The 22,951-nt window shown below is 39.8% G+C and overlaps 1 protein-coding gene across 3 annotated transcripts; it reads right to left on the bottom strand.

Moving 5' to 3' along the window:
* On the bottom strand, positions 1-22,912 carry dnai3 (dynein axonemal intermediate chain 3). Of its 3 annotated transcripts, none has more exons than XM_044360977.1 (23): positions 22,825-22,912; positions 21,518-21,595; positions 21,386-21,424; positions 18,425-18,609; positions 17,768-17,872; positions 17,046-17,177; positions 16,735-16,934; positions 16,291-16,407; positions 15,667-15,863; positions 14,904-15,016; positions 14,036-14,125; positions 13,680-13,769; positions 12,000-12,119; positions 10,701-10,774; positions 9,178-9,331; positions 8,659-8,755; positions 4,077-4,201; positions 3,510-3,570; positions 2,950-3,092; positions 2,355-2,562; positions 2,001-2,092; positions 1,479-1,595; positions 1-299 (listed from the first exon to the last, which is right to left on the bottom strand). In XM_044360977.1, exons 2-23 carry the CDS (start codon positions 21,576-21,578, stop codon positions 159-161), a joined length of 2,661 nt encoding a protein of 886 aa, XP_044216912.1. In that variant the 5' UTR covers positions 21,579-21,595; positions 22,825-22,912; the 3' UTR covers positions 1-158. The 3 variants fall into 3 exon arrangements, with proteins under 3 accessions (XP_044216912.1, XP_044216914.1, XP_044216913.1); XM_044360979.1 differs by having other exon boundaries at positions 21,518-21,636; positions 22,825-22,900; XM_044360978.1 differs by lacking the exon at positions 22,825-22,912 and adding an exon at positions 22,532-22,761.
* Positions 22,913-22,951: the final 39 nt, after the last annotated feature.

Genomic DNA, 22,951 nt, shown 5'->3' with positions numbered 1-22,951 from the left:
TTTGCATTGTGTTAAAGGAACTTTTATGTGACAAACGTCAGCTAGTGTTTTCATAAAAACAGTTCAGCCGATCAAATTTATTTAAAAAATGAATAAAAATGATAAACCTTTTTTTATGTAAAATGTATGTGTGTATGTGAGTGTGTGTGTGTGTGATATCAGATATCTTGTGTGTTGGCAGTGGCTGGCAGCAGGCCCATGCCCTTCAGGATGCTCTCCTCCAGGGTCAGGTAATCATTGTACACCTTCTTGTTCTCCCCTTCGTTCTCCTCCAGGGTTTTCGCTGGCTTGTTGAGCTCCTGGAGACAAAACCAAAGAAGAATCAGAGTGACAAACAATATGTAGCAAATAATACAGAACTTTGAAACTGATCCTTATCCAAGATGTCATGTTTTCCCCTCTTTGAAGCAGAAACAGTAAGGACAGATATAGATTGCATGTCATAAACCTCAGTTTTCTGCTAAATTTGAATTACCTCATAATTTTAATATCTTTATTTCTTATTAAATAATGCAAAGATTGATCATTAATTAAAAAAAAGCATGGAAATAATTACGGAAACCTTTGGTAGCTGCAGGAAAAGCTTGACAGAGCACTCAAATGCAATACACCATTGGTCTTATTATCTTATCAATCACATATAAATCAGTTATTGTCAGTTTAAGCAGACTTCTACATTTACTCCTTTGGCAGTTGCAAATCTGCTAAGCTAAAAGTGTACAAATTAAAACACTGAATTATAATATTGTAAAATTTGCTCCATCATTACCTGTCACAGTGAGGAAAACATTTTCTTAAAGCAGGGTTTGTTAAAGGATAATTTTCTACAATCACTTCATTTCATTCCCATTATGATGAGATGGATAGCAACATATGTGGGAAATTTGTGGATATTTTGGAGGATTTAGAAGAGAATAATAAGCAAAACAAAACTGTATCTGTATTCGTAACTGGCATCTATTCTTGTGACCAGTCTAAGATTTAAGTCAATGATTTTGTCATTTAAAGATTTAGCAGACAGACTGCCAGGCACTGGCTATCAATAACTATACTCTCCCTGGTGCCCAGGATCAAATAACCCATCTGAATGAATTAAACATGAGGTTAGAGAGAGAATGAGCAAGAGACTGAAAGAGAAAGAGAAGGGTAGAGACAGACAGAGAGAGAGAGAGAGAGAAATGGCCTATTCCAGCTTCTACAGTGTCAACTTTAAACTGGTGAACACAATTTTAACTAGGTCAATAAAAGCCGTTTGTGAGTCACACTGTATATTTAAAGGACTGTTCACCAGTGCCAGTGGTTGTCAGTAAGATTAGCTGAGGACACAAGGTCTCATTCAATGGTTGGAGAGTAACTATAAAGCCCTTTACTTGTCTAGATTCAAACCAACAACCCTCCATAAACAAACCTTCTTTTCTGGCTCTAATGACCGCACTAAGTTTGTAAATTCTGTCACGAATCCCGAGTCCACAGCTCACCGTTTTCTTCTTGAGTTCTTCAGCTTCTTTCTTCTGTTTTGCCCACGCTTCATCCCTCTTCAAAAAATCCACCAGCCTCTCTTCCTCTAGCTCAAAGTATTTCCTCATACTCAATTGCTGCACACAGACAAAAAGAGAAATTCACTGGTCACCAGTTCTAATTCATGAGGTATATTTTTAAAGCAGCAGTCAAACGATTTCATGATGTACAATGCAATAACCCATAATCACTATTTCTCTAAAAATGTTGGAGGTTTGGTGACCATGTGACCAGCATGCCTGTAGCAAGGATTCCTTATACACGGACTAGCTTGATATCAATGCTGTGAGGCACAAAAATGTAATTAGTGCTCGTATGCTGCAGTGCTGGTGTTGTTTGGAACTACAAGATGTGTCTACACCTCAGTTTCTCAACCTTGACCAAGGGTACATTATTATTTATTTTTGCAAAAATAATTAGTAAACAGACGACTCATTATCTCGTTTAAAGTGAGGACACAGGAGGTGACTGGATTGTCTTACCTCACTCCTTGAAGGAATGTAGAGTGTCCTCGGGATTTCGAAAACACGCACCATTCCAAGGTCATCAGTCACAGCCAAGAAGTGCTGCTTGGCTGTAGGCACAAAAAAATACAGAAAATGAGTTTCATGGCTCAAAAAATATAACAAGTAATTAATCACCAAGGCTATGACACAAAACAGACAGAGAGGGAGGCATGTGCAGAAGGTACAAGATAGTTTTCAGGTGAACATATTTTCAGTGATTTAGTTGATTTGAGTATAAGACACAAACGCTAGAGAGCCTTTTGAGCTTATTGAGTCACACATACGGTATGTTTATTGCCGTGATGTCTACCAAAGATACCAGGAACTCACCAGAGCCAATCCAGGGAATGATGCAGGTTATCTTGGCGTTGGTGACGTGTGCGTGAACCTGTGCAGGCTCACTGGTCTTTTCCAGCAGGTTCCACACCTCAATACTGCCATCGTCTTTCCCAATGAAGAAAACAGCTGGTCGGGACAGAGACCAGCATCCCACAGTGTACATGTGCTCAGAGTTTGGTGACAGGATGATGGGGCCGTCCTGGAAGTCACAGTTTACAAGAAGTTAAACAGAGTAATTCGATTCAATAGTAAACTAGTGTGGTATTACATTTAATATCATGCACTTCCTCTTGTAATGTACATCATGGTGGATTGAAATTATGTTGAAGCACTAGCATACGTTTTTATCTTGACAAACTGAATCAAGTGGATATACAGTAGAATTCAAGTGAAATATTTTGTTATGTAAAAATGATCAAATCTTATGTAGATAATAAATCCAAATCAGTTTCTATGCTGAACAGAAAACTGTGATTTAAATTTGATATTTGTTCACTTTACATAGGCCACGCCCAGTGAGAGATTACTGGTTGCAGTCAATGTTTTTTTTGACAGTTAGTGTAGTTGAATTGACGGGTGTTGTTACCGTGACGCCTTCCTTCCATATGGCAAAGTTCCAGTTTCCAGATAGTGAAGGTCCAGTCAAAATAACGTCTTTAAAAAATGGCGACCGCTGTACCGTATTCACCATACAGTGATGGATGTTAAAACAATGGAGGGGCTTGGCACCTGGGAGAGAGGAGAGACATGAAAGGAAGGTGCACTGTTGTATTTGACAGTACCTTGTTGCAATACGAGAAACAATCAATCCTCTATGTCCCTGTAAATGAGAAACATCTTTATATTGGTAAAGCATGGCTGCCAAACCAAGAAGTTGAGTTAAGGTGATGGTGGTTATTAAAATAATTAAAATAATTTGGACCTAATTATTTTCATAATTAAATCTATTACTGTCAAGACTTTAATGATACTATTGCTATTGTGGTTAAAGTTCTAAAACAAACCGCATTCAGGTCTGCTTTGGAAAATGATCAATAGTCAAGTATACATACATGATTTGCAGTAAATGGGAAAAACATGTATAACACTGATCTTTGAAACTGTCTTTGATACTAACATTCTAGTACTAGATACTCTAATACTCACTGTGCAGCCGTCCAGAGTCGTCTTTCTCCAGTTTCCAGTCAGTGTAAACAATCTCCCCATCCTGGCAGTAAAACATTCACATTATGGACATAATAGAAGGAAACATGGAATAAATCTGCACACATTGTATATTTCTCCTTAGTTTTATTTATAGATGTGCTGTTATATATGCACTGGTCAAGTATAGCTTGACCAGTACATCTTCCAGTACATGTATTTTCCTGTGTTCGACATCTTTGACAGGAGAAATTGTTCATGTGAAATACAATACAATGTAAAAGATCTACTTAACTTTAAAGTGATATTTTGGTACGCTAATAGTTGCATTGTATATCACTTAAATCCAGTGTTTATAGTACAGTCATGATTCTGAAAGAACAAAAGAACATTATTTTCCTGTGTGTGAATTTTCCATGATTAAATATGGAAGCTGGAAAACTTTTATAGGCTAATGGTGAAAAAGGGAAAACAAATTGAGTCATATTAAATGTTATTGAAGCAGCTGAGTAGTGTACTGAAGTTAAATGTTGCTTGATGTTATTAGGTTTATTGGAAGGAATTTTTTACCTCTGTTCCAATATAAAGCTTGGTATTGACGTCTTCCAGAGTTGTGAGTGTTTTAGCCGAGGGCACTCTGAGCTGGCTGTAGTCTGGAATTACTTTTGAACTGTCATCATGTTCCTGAGCTTCTTCTGCCAGTGAAAACAGCGAGGGAGAGGATGTGGTGTGAGGAATTAGGTTAGGTAAGGTTAGAAGTCAGATACATGGAATTTTTTAGCAAGTCAAGAAAGGTAGCATGATCCACATTAGTGACAAACAAGAGAGTTGACAATACACTTTCAAACAAAACAATTTTTAAGACTTCCAGGTGTAATACGATATTTACAAAAAACACATACAATAGCACTTACTTTTGACAATAATTGAATGGCTAATAATTGATACAGCTATTTTTTGTCTTCTTAGCAAAGAAAAAAATCACAAACATGAATTGAAACTATAATAAAAAACAAAAATCCACATTAAAATTTAGCAAAAGGCTAGTGACTTATCAGGATAGAAAAACTTCAAAAACATATTAAAAGAGGAAGTCAGATAGACTAAAAAACAAGAGAAACAGTGATGTTCACCCTGCTGTGTAATTTGACCATGAACAAAAAGACTGGACAAAGGGGAGAGAGGTGGGGAGGGGTACAGCCAAGGTGAATGGCTTGGTAAGGGAGTTTATGGGGAGTGGGAGGGAAAGGGAGAAGTGGTGGAGGTGGAAGTGAGGGTCGAGGAGAGAAGGGGGTGGTAAAGGAGAAGGGCAGATGCTGGTAGTGATGGAAGAGGCCTTTCCATCACAAAAGCCCAACTGTCTGTCAGGGACAGTACAGGACTATCCATTCACACTCCCTTATCAGCGGGCCGCTCCCAATCAAGTTTCAGCCTCTGTTAGAATTCTCTGTTAGATTAGTGCTTGAAGGTCAGATCAGAGTACTCAATCACACATCCTCTAAATCCACTTTCCCCCAGTTAAGATGTATGTAAAGATATGTGACAGAGCAACTACAGATGTAGACATTGTTCCAGTTCTGATTCATTCTTCCTGACCGCCAGAGATGGTATGTAATACCTGGATATGCATCACGCTCATGTGCAGGAGGTTGAGACATAATATCCACATAGTCATACATGTGACCTGGGTGATGCAAGCAACCTGATAAAGGGGCCTGGCACCCAGCAGTTGTCTCTTTTTCATCTTCTCGCCTAACCGCGCAGGTCGTGTATGTCGTTAGCATCGGCTAGCATCAGTGCTAACTGCCTATGCCAACCCATTGGTTGGAGCTATGTTTTCGTCCTCCAGGGGCTGCATAGCCGGTGCTCATCTCCACTGGGAGTTTCACCGAAACTTTGACTACAAAGCCTTGGACTTTTCCAGATAAGTAGCCACTTTTATTTCCCTGACGGATGTGCCTCACTAACTTACCCCCTTAGCTTAACACACTTAGCTTAGCATCTCCGCTTATTGCAGGTGATTTACTATTGTGTGCTGTATTAGCTTGTCGTCTTTTATACTTGTTACTTGATACTCGATACTTGTTGTGTACTTTTTTTATACTTGTAGTTTCTATACTTGACCAACAAGTCTTGCTGAGGTGCTTTTGCCTCTTTACGGTGACTGTGGGTTGGGGAACTGTAGCAGAGAGTGTTTTTTTTCGCTCCTTGGCTACTGACTTAATGCTTGTTAATGAGAATTACATGCAATTACCCCTACCAAGGTGATCTGTGTGAATTACCTGCAACACTAGCGGAGTTTGGATTTGTTGCTGCACATTTCTCGCTCTACTACTACATCAGTAGCCCTACGGTGTTATAGGCGTTGGTTTGGATTTGTAGCTGAGTGTCTCTCACTGAACTACTACATTGCTAGCCTTACGGCGTTATAGGTGACTACACCTGCTGAGGTTCGCTCACCTTGGCAGTGTCTGTGTGGGGTAGTAATGGACTCATTCCCACCTCCAACAGGTCCCTCCACAGCCTGCCTTTCAGACACCAATGGACTGGACATCCAAACGCGGGGCTCCTACCAACCTACCCCCTAAGTCGCCCAAGGGTGATTGGAGTCGAGCTTGACTCCCAAAGTCCAAGCTCCAGCTGCTTTTCCCCGCAACATCTCAGCCACTAGGAGGCTTTGATTTTGGACCCTTGGGTGTTATCAACTCTTTCCAAGGGATACAGTATCCAGTACAGGCATTGGCCCCTGAAGTTCAGTGGGGTCAGAATGACTGTTGTCAACGATCCTCTGAGGTCTCTGGCTTTCAGGTGGGAAACTTTGGTGGTTCTGAGGAAGGGTGCCATCAAATATGTAGAAAGTTCGGTTCAATCGAGAGTGTTCTACTCAACTTATTTTCTTGTTCCAAAGAAGGATGGTGGCTTTCACCCGATCCTCAATCTCAGGCATCTGAACAGGTTCATAAAGGCTCTTTGTTTTGAACAGCGAATGTTCTCCAGGCTGTGTCAGAGAGAGACTGGTTTACAAGCATCAACTTGAAGGATGCTTATCTCCATGTGCCAGTGGCATCCCACCACAGGCATTTCCTTCATTTTGCCTTCGAGGGACAGGTGTACCAGTTCCAGGTGCTCCCATTCGGGCTCTTGCTTGCCCCTCGGATCTTCACCAGGTGCATTGCAGCAGCACATTCTTCTCTGCAGGCCAGGGGCATGCGGATTCGTCCTTACTCGGACGATTGGCTAATATGTGCTCCAACCTGGGAGCAGTCAATCTGCCACACAACAACCCTTTTGGCCCACATGACCCAGCTGGGTCTCCCTGTAAATTTTGCAAAGAGCACCTTAGATCCCAGCCAGTTAGTCATGTTCATTGGTGTGGCCCTCGATTCAGTGTTAACGAGGGCCTCTCCATCTCCCCAGAGGGTGGACTACATCCTCAGCCTCGTCTCTCATTTTTGGAGCGGGACAAGGATAACATAAGGCCTATTCCTCCAGTTGCTGGGCTAATTAACAGCAGCAATGGCAGTCATCCATCTAGGGCTCTTTTCATTGCGCCCCTTGCAGATCTGGATCAACAGTTTGGGCCTCGACCACAAGATGCACCAAAGCAGGATGGTGATGATCTCAGGCAAGTGCCTTTGGTCTCTAGAACCCTGGAGAAACAAGGCTTATCTGTGCTGCGGTGTTCCCTTGGGCTCACTTCCCTCCCATCAGAGGATAGTGGTAACAGATTCCTCCCTCTCAGGCTGGGGGGCTGTGTGGAACCACAAGGTAGTTGGGGGGACCATGGAGTCCTCAGCAGAGGCTCTTGTACATAAATGTGCAACAGCTGTGTGCAGTACACTTAGCCCTGAGACATTTTCTTCCTTTCTTGGAAAGGGAAACATGTCCATGTTTGGTCAGACAACACTTTGACAGTCTATCATGTGAACCACCAGGGGGCACCAAATCCAGTCAGTCCCTGCGGGAGGCTCAGATGCTCCTTCAGTGGGCCTCACCTCGCCTTGCAAGTCTCAGGGTAATGCATTTGCCAGGTGTACAGAACAAGGCCGCAGACATGCTTTCTCAGAGTTGATTGTCAATCTGAGTCTGGACGAGAAGATTCTGGGTTCCAGGCCCCCTTATCAGGTTGCATATCCAGGTATTACATGCCGTCTCTGGTGGTCATCCTGAATTCATAGAACCCTAGTTACATTGGTAACTCTCGTTTTCCAACATCCTGCAGCACACTGATGCTCAACTGTTGCTTAATCCCTATGAGAAGCTGTTTATAAAAACTTGACGTGGAAAATGTTATGGTACTTTTGCAGTGCGGCTCCTGTGCAGCGGCTACTTCTGAAAAAATGCAAGCGACTACACCATCAGAACTGGCACAAGGCACAAAACAAAATGTTGACTAGAGTGCTCAGAGGCAGATAGCATGGAGCAGCTTCAATCAATACGAGTCAAACATCTTAAGCGGCACCAAAGTATTAATCACACAGGGATTCTTTAAGAACTAATAATGGAGTGCCTGAGGGCTACTGAAAAACGTAGTGGATTTATTGCCTCAGTTAATGAGCGTATTAATTCTATAACCGCCAACCACTAGAGCTGTGTTTATTCAGCCAGACAAAGACAGGTCTCTTCTTGAGCAGCCAGGACACACATGATCATCTTCTGGCCCTCAAGGAGCCTGAGCAGCATATTGCAAAGAGCTGACAGTCAGCAAGGCTAATGCTCTGCAACTATGAGGGCCTTGTTTTGGACGTATCACTTAATAAAGTGCTATGAAACCAGAGGAGAGAAGAGGGAGACAGACAGGGAGAAATAGAGAGTACCTGAGGGGAAGTGAGCCCTGCCCCACTGATCACTGTGCTCAACCATCCAAAGCAGAATTCAAGAATCCAAGACAAAAAAAGAATGCACACACGTCTCAGAACTATCACACTGGGGATAGTTATATTTGTAATGTAATCATTTGTTCCTCTTCTTACAAAGAAATATATTATTGATACAGATATATATACAGATGTTATTGTTTTCTGTCCCATCTGCCATCATAAATTTATTATACCAACTTGTATGACTGAGTAACTAGTGTGATTGACAGAAGGGATGGTGCAACAGACAAATACAAATAAACTAAAGCAGCCGAAAGGGTAAAATCCCTCACCTGTGTTCATACCTGTATTACCATTACAGGTGTAGTGTTCAAGGCTGAACTTCAAAGGGGCGTATTCACCACTGGTATTGATTTTTGGCAGGGAAACCTAACACATGACAGAGAAGAAAACCCTGTTTGACATCTGAAGAACTGACTGAGACTTGACATCATTTTTAAAAACAAATAACACATTATGCTCAATCAACTACGCCCCATATAACATTAGCTGAGCCCCATTTAATTACATAAAAATACATACAGTACATAGAGATTTGCAATTAACATTGGAAATAATGTCAAATTTACAATGTTTAACTTGTTAGCATTGCTCAAACTCAAAGTTTAACTCCTTCATAAAAATGGCCATTTGGTTTTCTGTATACTATCACAATATTACAGAATACAACATACATTTCAGATATGGAAACAGCTTTAAGAAAAAAAATGTAAAAAATAATTTTCATTCATTTTAAATATATAGTATTCACAAATCATGAGTTTAATATTGCACCCCAAGCCCTGCAGTACCCTGAACAGTGGTTTCCATGTCCGGTCCAAGTGTTTGAAAGTGTCGGGGACACTGTAAGGTGAAATCTGTGGCGTCTGATTCACATTCTGCTTCCTGTCTGATGCTGAATGGCTCAACAGTTTTGGCACTCGGACGTCCCAGAACATTAAAGAGCTTTACAGAGACAGAAAGAAAAATTAACATGAAACTAAAAATTACCATCAACTTCAATCTTAATATATTCATGTTTAAACCAGAGCACCATGAGTACAGACTGATACAGACTCTGTTGGAGACTTGTGGGCTTTGTCATGTTCTAATTAAAGATACATAAAGCAGAGTCTTCTCCAAATGCGGTGACTGCCAAGAACTGCAGACAGAGTAGTACTTAAAGCTTTTTCTTTGGTGTCCCTTTGCAATCTGCAACTCCTTTAGCACCGATCAATAACATTACTCAGACTACAAAATATATAAATAGGCAGCCTGTATTCATACAGAAGCACAGCATCTGCTAGGGACTGGTGCTTTGAATATTTAGTGAGAAACAGCTACTGCAAACTGTAGTCAAAAATACAGACACTTCCAAATCTAACACCACTGCTTTCATCAACAACGACAACATCTGGTATATATGAGCTGTAAGGTGAAAACAGACCACAATTACATTTCAAACATAGAAAACAGATGTGGAAATGTCTCTACATTCTCACAGATGCTGAAACAAAAATCAATATACCATATCAAAAATTCTGTTATGTCTTGTTGTATACATTGTATTATACTGTAGCAGGCCTACAGAATATCAAACAAGAATTAACTAACATGTTTGTGTGTGCAAGATAAAAAAAAAAATGACAATACTTGATACTGGTGTTCTGTCTGCAGTGCAGTTAAATACTTATTGACTGCACAGCTCTTAAATGTCTAAATGGTACAATATGTTCAGCAGGGGGAAGACACACAAGTCTGCCCCATTGATTTTCAACCAGATGGATGTTGTTTATGTTTATGTTGCTGGTAAGTCCACTGACAGCCTCAGTGCACTGGCAGATGTTAGCTGTTCACAGTCACAGCAAGCAACAGTGGCCCTTATATGGAACAAAGGGTCAATTATCATGTCCTTAGGAATGATTGTTTTCCAGATTTTTTTTTAACTTCCGTGACACAAATGCTGGCAGTTACAATGGCTGTATGCACAGAAGATCATAAAAAGTGCATGTGCAAGTTTATTATACCAATACCTACAGTGCCAGCAGCCCATGGAAATACAATCAGTGATGATATGTAATTTCACAGAAAGACAAAAAAAGTGAACAGTAAACGGGAAAAGTAATAGAAGTCCGAGACGGTTCTGAGTTCTGAAGCTGGCAGTCCGTGAGCCAACCATAATATTTGAATCAGTGGAGAGGCTGACATGTAAACAAACAGGTCTGCTTGTTCAGTCAAAATCTGCCATCATTTGATTGTATTAGTTATAAGCTGACAGTATTTTATACATTAAAAATTTTACTTTTAAAAGAACAATTTTCTGTATAAGACCTACCAGTCAGGGGAGCAGGTGACAACCTGAACAGAAATGTTGTACTTGTTCTCCACCGGTAAGCCTGTCCTGGTCACCTAATCAGAGAGAAAGAGTTACAAAGTCAACAAATCTCTGTCAAGATTGTGAAGAGCTGATAGTAGTGAGTGAGGTTCCTGTGAAGATATATGGGAGGTTAATGTTCCCTGGGGGCACTTTCATGATTGCCTTATTTTACTCATCCAGATGAGTGCCAGTGGTTGTAGTGATTTATTACAGTCAGCTTTATAGAGACAAGGGACAGGCACCCTTGGGAAACCAGAATTATAATGTATTCATTGTTTAATGAACAAGAAGAGCTTAGACACACACTGCAATATCCTTATGTGCTGTGGATTGTAAAATGTACTGAATCTCTATGGCAGTCACCGTAGCAAATATTGCCTCAGGTCAGTAAGCACAAGAAATACATTTTTATATGTAGAGATCATTCAAAGATTTTATTTTGGGCAAGGCTGCTATTAGGAGGAAATAACTGGACCACAGAAATGATTGTCTGCAGCTGTCAGGAACAGGAAAGTCTGAAAAACATCTTGAGACTATGATAAAGAGGCATTTTTTTGTGGCAGTAGAATTGTGGAGTTATGAGCAACTGTATTTTTTTTATTACTTTTGTTCTCTTTGACAGTGTCATACACATTGTCCTTCTTTGCTAATTTGGCAATTGGGTTCATTCTTGTTATGCCTATTGCCATAGCTTCAATATGTGGCATTCTCACCTTCAAAGCCTGTTGTCTAACCTTACTTCTTTGTTGTGCCAACTAATGGCTCACCTCCGGTTAGAGCTTTTTACAATCTAGTGGCTTTTAACCTTAGTCAGATATACTCAATATAACAAAATTAGATAGCAAAATCATTAGGACAATAAGAGACCTGACACTTTAAGTGTAAATGTCTTATCAATTTGAGACTTAGGTGTGAAGGATTAAAATCTACTCTAGGTGCTTCTGGTATGTTAGAAACTATACAACAGTGTTTACATTAGATATGATAAACAAGCTTGAGATCAAGCAAACATTCATGAATGTTTGCTTGAGATCAAGCTAGCATTGCTGTGTAGACTAATCATACAATAACACCTTTTATTAATCGAGATAGGCCAAATTAAACATTGATTAACCTTGTGGAAGGTTCCAACAACTACCTATTGTATTCCTGATGGAAAACAGAAATAACTAACTACGCCGTCAGTGCTCTACCTATTTGGTGTCAGACTTGCAGTTGTTAGTCCCTCCAACCCCTCTGCCCTTCAGTGTACTGTACCTCAAACGTTTGTGGCAGCCACCGGACATCAGTAATTGGTGCTTTGTGGCTGCTCTCTAAGGCAGACACTGCACAGTAGCGCACAACAGGAGTCTTATTCTCTTTGTTGTCATCGAGGTCCTGATGGGAGGTCAGACACAAAAGGCACAGCATGTACAGTGAGCTCTGACAATTCAATCTAAATACAAAGACGTTATACAGTGGTGAACATCTATCCTAAAATGCCACTGCAATCTTCCAATATATAATAATCCTGAAACATGAACAGAGCAGAGGGTACAAAATGTTTTGTGCTGCTGCCATGTGGGATGATATACTGATTATGGTACACTTACTGCCATCCTACTAGCAACAGGATATAATAGAGCTCAAACAATAGTCATCAATAGTTACTTTTTTCTTTGTTTTTTATTAAAGAGCATGCTAGCTTTGAGTGCACATACTTCTCATCTTCATCTAGTTTGGCTGTGTGGTACACCTGTGGTTGCATTTTTCATGTAACACAGTGTGAACAGGACACAAATCCACATGGGAGGATTTTAATTCTTCCTTTATCTGATAAGCTAGCAACAGGTGCTGGTGCAGCACAGCTTTCACAGCACCAAACACAGAAATAAAGCCTTGTTTACGCTGCAAACACAAGGGAGAACAGCGATCTGATTTGCCTGTGTGTTATCTTCTACGGGGACAAACTATGGTGGTAGATGGAAGGCTTGTGTAACAGCTGGAGTATGTGAGCTGATGCTGTTGACTCTGGGGAATGAACAGCAAACAAGGACAAAGAGAATAGAGGGAGGTATGGCGGGTGGGAGAGGGGAAAGCAAAAGAGAAGGAAGTAGTGGGGAGAGGGATGGAGACAGCTGTTCCACTGTAGAGGCAATAAAAGCACACAAAGCAAATGGATGGCAGGATGATGGGGGCTTATGTGTCTATTTAGATACAGCAGCCGAGTGGAAGGTGTCAGTGGAGGTCAGGCTTTAAGGGACAGAACTTGTTTAATATTTAGTGTCTGGATGTCTCAGCAGGCTACGGGGGAGTTAATGTACTTGCTGTGTTGTGGGTTTAAATCTGAGCCCTAGTTTCTGTCACATATCATTACCTCTGTCTTCCCACACCTTTATTAGACTACAGAATACCATTTAACAAGGCAGATAGGCCATGGAAATATTAGTTTACTATGATGTTAAGCCAAAAGAGAAACCCTCTTTGAAGTTTAGTCTCCGGTCAAGAGGCTTTTTTGTCAGTTAGATCTCTTCAGTCTAGCTGAGGTGTTTGTATGAGGCCTAATTGGCTGCTTTCTTTTGGCAGTGGGTTCATGTAATGATATAAACTTGCTTTTAGATTTACTCCTGGCATTGGTACATTTGTGGAATTAGTTTTGACAACTGTGGCTGGCTTGAAAAGGAACATAAGGCCACTACATTCCCATCTAATGAAAGGGTGAGAATGAGGAGAGAACTCAGGAGTCAACGTATCATCATCTCACTCTGTCATACAGCACCAGAGTACAGCCTGTGATAAACTGAGGACACATACTTGAATAAACCAGAGTGAGATCATCATCAGAAAAAGAATTACAGTAACTGATACCACATGTAGTTCACCAACAGAGATACAGAACACCATGTATTATCGTATCAACATTGTGCACATTAGGGACAGACAGACATGGGTACTTACGAATGTGTCAGTGTTGACAGACACCTTTTTACCACTAGGCTGTGTTCCCTCTAAGAGTGTGACGTGAGCGGAAATGTCCCATAACACAACCTGAGATAACAGCAACACAAAATCAATTACTGGAAATCAACATCTGAGAGTGACAAAACACACTTCCACACATAAAGAAACAGTCAAATCCATCTGTTCAAATGTTGATAACACAGGTATAATACAGGATATAGATTAGGATACAGGATAGACATTTAAAACAGGGGCATGGGAGAGGAAATAGATGATTGAGAAAGTGGTAAGATTCAAGGCAAAAACAGCAGAGGCAACCAAGCAGAGATGCAGAGCAGAGTCAAAGTCAGCACCTGGCCATTCACGCAGCCGCCAACGATAATATTTGGATCAGAGGGGCAGAACTCAAAGGCAAGAATGTCATCTGGGCACTCCAGCAGCAACTGCAAACAACACAAAAACCCACATAAGCAGGGCAAGAAATATTACACTTCAAAGTAGAAATTTCCATGTATTGGATCCTTGCCATTCCAAGTATTTATTTATTTTAGTCTCTCCATACAAAGTTCAGCTTTTAATCCACAAAACCAAATGCATACAATAGATTCCATTTCATCAGGCATAAGGGGGAAAAAAGACCCAGGAGGAGCGGGAGTGGCATTACAGAGAAGTCATTTTTCAGCATCATTTTCAAATCTGCCAGAGTTTAAAATTAGCTTTAAGACTGGACTACAGCACTTTTCTCCCTACACTAAACAAACATATTTATTTCAACTATATAATGTCTCTGGTTTCCTATACACAGAATGCTTTGCTACTTTGATCACTGCACCAGCAGACAGTGAAACCCAAGCATGACATGCACCAGAGAAGGCATACATCATGCAGAACTCACATTACTTTTGAGTGATTTAGCAGCTCTGTTTGAGCAGCTCAGCTATTGATTGAGTGTCTGGGTCAAATCAATATATACTCTCAAATTTTGCTAAAGCAAATAGTGGTCTTGGATGACAGGACAGAGCTAATCCTTCTAGCCCTTTCTCTTGGAAGTGTGTCTCAAACAGATATGAGGTGAAAAAAGGGAGAGAACTGGCTTGTAAGCTGTCACAGAGAGAGAGAGAGAGATATGGAGAGAGAGAGAGAGAGGGAGAAATATGGCAATCTTTTTTTTCCAACTTCTCTATTTTCTTTTAGAGAGGCCCCCTCATATACTTTCCATACCTGGGGATTAGTGGGGTCGGAAAAGCTGTAGAAGAGAATGAAAGATGGTCTGACGACAAGGGTCTCGTTCAACCGCTCTTCCTTTTTCTCTGTCAGAGCCACAGCAATCACACCTAGCACATCAAAAAAACATCATATGACGTATCCAACTGCACATACACAATATAGATGTCAAATACATTAATAAAGCCTCTTTGACTCTGATGATTGAGAAAGTGGTGGATCAACTCTGATCCCTACTTTAAAAAAGAACATCCACACTGATCATATGCTTTGGCACTGATATTATCCTTCTGGATCTTGTTAGAAGTCTATTTTATGGGAGATGACAGCTGGGCAACATTACAAAGTAGTACTGATGATACAATAGAGGATGATTTGCAGTTTTTGTACTTTCCTTCACTGCCAGTATTGGCCTGTTATCACTGCGTTCAAACATTCCCAAACGCACAAACACTTAAGAACATAATCTTATATATCAGTATATAGCCAACATGGTCTGTACCAGGTATTATTACTGGACTCATTTGCTTTTAGATTGAAAACATACTGTAGTCTTCTAGAACATATATTAACTATAGTGATATTGCTATTACATCAATATGATTCATATAAGGTTTTTTCATTGTAAACAAAGAAAACAGTTGCGATCATTTGGTGATGATGTCACATACTGGGGGATTTAAAGGTACAAAGTCTTTTAGTCATTGTTTTTGGTGAGAAAATTTAAAATCTGGTCCTTGACTGAGCTTTTGAACTGTACCGTAGATGGTGGGGTGCCAATTAATGCTGCTGATTTTCTTGTCCTTATTGTACTTCTGGACTGTGAAGGCCTGATAAAGCATCAAGCCTTCGGAAACCTTCCCAGACCAGTCACTGCCTTCAGCTTCTGTCCCCAGAGCCTTCCAGTCATCAAAGAACACATTCATAATCTCTTCTTGCTGAAGGGCTTGCATAACTCTGCAAAACAATAAACATTTTTTATGTAAAACTTCTAAGGGAAAACCTTTCATGCAGAATAATTATTCTTCCTCTTCTGTCTCTCCATAGCACCACTAGCAAGCCTTCTAATATTCATGATATTCTTTTATCTCTTACGTGGACACAAAGGAACACAAAAATACAAGGTAAAGGTCTGGGAGTGTGATATTACAAAGTCTCACTTTCAAACTTCTGAGCAATCAAACAGTAGGAAGGTTTACGAAAATACCTTCATGACAATTCTTGTGAATACTCTAATGCTCATTCAGTGTTAATAATGGATTGATTTCAGTACCCTCAGGCTGATCCAGTAATGTATTTGGGCTGGCTTTCAATCTTATACAATAATATATTCCCTTAGGAAGCAGACACAAGACACCATCAATCACTGAAATATTCCTTTTACCTGGGGGTTACTGCTTTGCAAAAATTCTTCAGACTCTCAGACTGGAGGATGTTCTCTTTTTCACCCTGGCTTAACTCTCTTGGCGTGTACTGCGTAAAGATATTCCTCAGAAACTTCCTGTAAATTAGACAGGTACTCAACACAATACATCACTGGAGGTGGAGTTACTGTACAACTTAAACAATAAAGATAGAAAAAATGGTAAATGGTGAATGCTTTTTGATAAATGTGTCTTCAATATATGGCTATAAAATATGCATCACTTAAGTACAAGGCATTTAGACATGAACTGCATGCACTCGTCTTAAGACATTTAATATGCATTCTTATTATCTTAATGCATTAAACAGGTGAAATGATTTCACCAGACTGGCAGACTGTAAAGTGTTTTCCCCCCCTTTAGAACAAATCCATTTTATGTCTTCATTTGCAGGCATACTGTACCACTGTGTCTGAGCACTGCTGCACCAGAGCCTGGGAACAGCCTGCATCCCACAGTCCCTCTGCATCTGCTTGATGCTGAATCGGCTGTCTTGGTAGGAAGCACACTCCAGGTAGCCATCCTTAGCATCTGCAGTATTGCGGTCTGAAAAACAGACTGGTACCCCAAACTTCCTCCGAATTCTGGAGAACTTGTACCGCAGCTGATGAAAAAAAGGAGACAGAATAGATGAGTGCAATGGAAGGGCAATGGTGAATGAGAAAATGTCAGATTTAATATGAATGTTTCATGTTTTTTTTATATACTGCAGTACCTTTTCTCTTGTCTCTTTGACAGATTCTTCCTCTATCTCCTGTTCACTGCCAAGAGATATCCATTGCTTTGGTTCAGGAGTTTTATTATTGACTTCATTCAAAAACACTTCTGGTGTCTCAGGCTCTGGGGGCTGCAGACCACAGACAGAATTACAAGAACAAACTATAAAAAACAGAAAACACAATAAAGTGAGTTCATAAGATTTTGTGACTTGATAGTTAAACCTGAACTCTTCCTGCAGTCACACTTTCCAATGACAAGAGGTCACAAAGATTATGTGAGCGGCAGAAAAGATGGTGCAGTGGAACATTGTTTCTCTTGTCGTATATTTAAAGCAATTGCGAAAGTTTGAAAATATGCCAGCCAGCAAAGCAAATTGACTTCCAAATGTATGACCACTTATACCAGCCATTACTGTTAGCGATAAGTGATAAAATAGTGTACATACCTCCAGTGAAAGTAAAGTAAATAATAGAAAACACTCCTGCCTACAGAATTGTTTACCAGATAATTTTTGGAAAGAATGCAGACACACACCGGTGCTATTAAGTTTATATTGACTAAGTCAAGGGAAATGCCATGTGACACATTAATACACTGCAGAAACCTACTGCAACACTTCTTAAACACAAAGTAGAGGGCAATTTATTAGTAGAACAAAAGCAAAAAACAAGGAAAAACAAAAGTAAACCTTCATGACAAAAATTGCCGTCTGCTTACATTAAGGATTCTGTCCTTCGCTTCTGGGGTCAGAACCAGGTAGAAGCTTTGGCCATAGGTGAAGTCTCTGTCATAAACCAGCAAGATTTCATCTTCTGGGTAATCCTGTCGACAGAGCAACAAGATAGCAGTGTCAGATTCACATCAGATAACTGAATTTATTTTCATTTTGTTGTTTTCATGACAAAATTCATTTAGATAGAATTAAAGTAGTGCAACTAGTGAATCGATTCTGGCAACCACAAGGAAACTTCAGTAATTTGATTGGGATACTGGATGATGGAGGGAGGTGTGGATCTTGGACATGAAGACTTGGCTGATGTTGTGGGGGTTAGAAACAAAGAAAAAGGCACACAACCACACAGGTCACTTGGATATGTCCCAAGTAAGAGAGCTGACATTTCTCAGGGCTTAACAGTCAGAGTCTGTATGGGTCCCTTAGGGTGCTCTCTTAGCTCATTAGAGTAATGTGCTGTAATAGAATAGTCATGAATGCGTAAGAGTGGTGGTGACCATATATTTAATCTAGATCAGACAGCTCCAGGTTAAACTGGTTACTCTGTGTGTTCCCACAGCTCTTATCATGAGGTCTGTGCATCATCGCAGTGCCTTGGGGATATTGTCTGAGTGATCTGTACGACAACGGATCAGCCTCACCAGCACAGTCTGCTTCACAGGGCTGAAATCGGACACCGCAGCTCTTGTCTTAATGTCCTGTATGATGTAGTCTTTTTTCAGCAGCTTGTAAGGGTTCTCCCCTGTGACATCCTCATCAGCACTGCAATCAAAGAGCTCCTGGGTGGCTGATGTCAGGACCATAGGGTAGATATCCTCAGGGTGACCTTGGTGAGTGTTTACAATCAAGACAGACAAGAAAAATGGCAGACAGAGAAAATCATATATTAACACTATGAATTTCATGAGCATACAGTCAGCTAAAAGGCTGATAAATCACAGTTGTTTTGGGATTTTATTGGTGTTTGGGTAAAATACTCAGTAGACAATTTGTTCTTTTTAGTTTGCTCACTTTTAAAGACATGAAAGGTACTCCCATTTCAAACCATTTAATTTGTAGGGACATTTAGTGTGGTGTTTTTGCTCTTTTATAAATACAAAATCAAATAATGAACGCAAGTTTATCATGAGAATAATTAGAGATGGTGGATATCTGGGAAAAGTAATCTTAGTCTAACAAAAAAGTGATTGTTACAGATAATTTAACAGGAAATATGCAGTAGTGTAAGAGTATATAAATCAAACACACATTGTCCAGAAATGGAGACAATTCTCTTCCTCCTCTCCTGCCTGCTACTCAAAGAACCTCATGAAAGTAAATCTTTAGGATCAATCTGAAATCATAAGTCAAGCAGCGGCTGTCAGATGCCAGGAGAGTTGATGCTGCACAGGTTAGGGTTAGGGTTGATAATGATGATAATGAGCTGGGTATTTAATTGTCATGTCCATGAGTTCTGTCTGTGCCACAGACTGTACAAAACAAATTTCTGTCATCATCTTTGCATCTAGTAAAATCAGATGAGAGGTTAAAAACACACAATACAGTACAAATAGAACGGAAAGAGTTGCACATATTACAGGGTTCACAGAGTGAGATATGACTGACATGAAAGGCTGCACTACAGAGAGAAGAAAGCGTTGCAGAAATAGATAAAACAGTGCTGAAAAACAAGATGCAGAGATGATGTGTAGGAAGAGATGCCACATCTAAGAGCCGAAACCTCGCTTATGGAGTGATATTCACACAATGGACTTGTGAGTCAACCCAACCTACAGACCATGACACAGATTGTTTGCCCCCGCTTTTCTGATCAAACGCACTACAATCCCTCTGATCCCTCAGCTGCCCCTCCCTGCAGGGTGGACCACCCCACAATATCACAGGATGAAATGCAATCCTTGTGAATATCGAACGTGCCATGTCCAAACACTCGTAGGTGAAACAGTGTCTTTTTTCACTCTGGCAAGCAGTCAGTTCAATAATGCATGAAATCAAGACATAAACTGCTCAGTTACAGAAATATGACCAGGATTTTTAGTGTATAAAACCCGCAGTGCTGCACCAGCACCACAACAAAGTTTTTCTTATTAAACAATCTATGCAGACTCCTCCATATCTGAGGGCAGGCTCAGTCCAGGGCACCGTACAGTAAACAGGGCTCTGCATAATGATAGTTTTCATCCTGCTTGTGGTTTATCTCTTCAAAGTCTTCCCACAAGGTTGCTGAGGGGACACAGGGAATGTTCAAGTACAGCTTAAGTAACCACTTCCCAGCTGGGTGTGTCAACCTTTTCCACTCACACCACTTAGGCCTCACGCCACATCATTGTAGTGGAAATTCACACCCCTCATTTCACAGAGTTATGTGTCAACTTTGGCATTTGTATTCATGGGAAATATTTGCTTGAGAGACAAAGAGAGTGTAATGTGCAATGTTCCATAACCCTCAAGAATGTAATTAAATTGCATTTGTAGACTTCGCTCAAGAGGTATTTTAAATTTGGCCTCTTTCCTCTTACATAATCCACTCATGTCTAGCATTTTTTGACTGCATCAATGTCTTTGAGAAACCTGTTCAGGAATGAGGAAAACCTGCATAATTTTTATATTTGTGCCAGTGGGTCACCATGATGAATCACTCCCATGTGGCAACAAAATTAATCATTAAAGTTTAGGGTTAGGACTTAAGGTTAAGGTCTTAGGTTAAGTTCAGGGTTAGGTTAACATCAGGATAAGTTTCCAGGGAATGTATGTAAGCCAATCAAATGTCCTCCAAAGTGACAAAAACAAATTTATGATGGAAATATTCATTTAGAGGATTTACTGTTTCCAGCACTGATAGCGCTGGAAATGTACTAAATAAATGAATACATGTATGAAACAGACCCATTCTGAATCTGAGGACTTTTAACACCATTACTTTGATCTCCCTCAAGGGCCAATGACCTCATCTACGGTAAAAGATACACTGTTGGTGACCTGCATTTGACCAAAAGTATGTATTCAGGGCTGGTATGTTGAAAGTAAACCAAACCTTTGGGACAATAGGGATCTACAGCTGAGAAAAGAGCATGTCCAAAGGCTAGTATGCAACATAAAACTCAAGAGCACATCAGAAGAATGCATATAGTTTTCCCGACTCCTCAAAGACACCTTTGATTATGAGTTTCAGCCATTACTGTTTCACCACTACTTCAGAATAAGACTCATGATTTAAGTGTCTTGCATTATCCAGGCAAATCTTAATGTCTTTCCTTAAAAAGACACTGCCCTAAACAAACAAAGGCAATTAAATGGACCCTACAATAATGTCATGCTAAATTTGGACACTTACTATGGCTGTGTAAGATTTAAAAGACCTCTTCTTAAGATAGATATTTGATACCTGCATTGATACAGAGCTGTAGACAAATACAAACTCAGTTAACCTGCCTGTTTTACAAAAACAGATTATTAAAGTTACAAGCTGTTCACATTAAGTACTAAAATAATGAAAGGTGGGTCTTTTTGTTATTGTCCCTCCTGCATTACAATTTTTGATGGGTAAATAAATGTAATAATAATAATAGTAATAATAATAACAATAATAATAATTTTCTTACTTGGTTTTTCCGAAGGTGTAGGTGACTGAATCGTCTTGCCTAAATGGGAAATAACAGTCCATTTTATTTACTGTGTCTCTCCATTAGAACTCTTCCTAAGACAAATATGCATGCATTTATACAGACACTCACCTTTACCTTTCCCCTTACTGCCTGCACTGCTGACTGCACTCTTCGGTTTCTTAGGTGGCATCCTTGCTCTTATGATGGCTTCATTAATGAGAGGGAGAACGAATACCTGAATTCAAATCCTTTGAGCAAAGCATAGTGTGTTGTATTACTCTAATCCAAACACCATGGTATACATATTCATGTCCATATATTTCTACATATTTCTACTTCCTTGACCTGGTGTTGGTTAGACTGATATTTTTCTTATTACACACAGTTTATACACAGTAGATGCAATGCAGTGCCTGGTGATAGTGCACCAAAAATCATTATCAATGCAAGTGGCGACATCTTGTGGTGAAGAATTGTCTTTGCCTTATTTTAGCTATCCACTACCGTTGAGTAATTTAAATATGTATATATACATAATAAATCATGTTTTATTAACTAATCACATGTTTAGGATGAACATTTTTATCTGCAAATAGAAAATATAGCTGTAAAATTCATCTAGTGGAATTAAAAGTGTAATATTTCCTTTTCTTTTCAAATCTGTTTTCAGCTTTTGGACTTTTTCTCTAATCTTTGATTGTTGGTGAAATATTGGATCATTTGAACATTTATTGAAATGAAACCATGTGGGAAATTTAGAAGTTAAAATCACTATTTTGTGGAGCTGTTGACAACTCATAGACATCTGAAATGTGAGCCCGACTACACACTGCTTTTTGTAAGATATCAAAAGCCAAAAAGGTTGGAAACCACTGGTTTCATCTTGAACAATATGTTGTATTTTCAAATCTTGTTATATTATCCATTGTGTCAAATCTTATTCAGAAAAGTAACTAAAGCTGTCAAATAAATGTAGTATAGTTGACACTCTGACATGTAATTAGTGGAGTGCAACTATAATGTAGCATCAAATGGAAATACTCAAGTAAAAGTACCTCAAAACTGTAGTAGTACAGTAACGTTACTTGAGTAAATGTACTTAGTTACTCTCCACCACTGATAATAATATATTATAATTTTAACCTTTGCTCAGTTGTTAAGTATCGTTATGGTTTGCACTCGACGTTGATAGCTAACTTCACGACGAAAACATGTTACAGTTACGTTAGCTAACGTTAATGTTAAGGCAGGAGAACTAGCTTGTAGTTAATTAGTTAGTTAGCACTGAAAAATACACTTTTAGGCTCGATGTTTCTTTACTAAGTCAGTTTCAGCGATGGTGCAGCTATCTGCAATTAACATGAACGACAGTCGTGTTGAAAATGCGTTCACTAAACGTTACAGCTACAATTTATAAACGAAAATATTAATTTTACCGGTAATTTAAACCACAGTAGCTTAACTCCTCTCCAGTGAGCCACACACTTCTCTGCTCCTCGCGCTGTGTCTGTTTGGTTGCCAGGGGTTACAGGGACGGGGAAAAATATGACTGACAGATTCAAG

This window comes from Thunnus albacares, chromosome 9, assembly GCF_914725855.1.
Source record: "Thunnus albacares chromosome 9, fThuAlb1.1, whole genome shotgun sequence".
Lineage (NCBI taxonomy): Eukaryota > Metazoa > Chordata > Actinopteri > Scombriformes > Scombridae > Thunnus > Thunnus albacares.
Note: the sequence above shows the minus strand (reverse complement) of the source record. Positions and strands in the feature narration are given on the sequence as shown.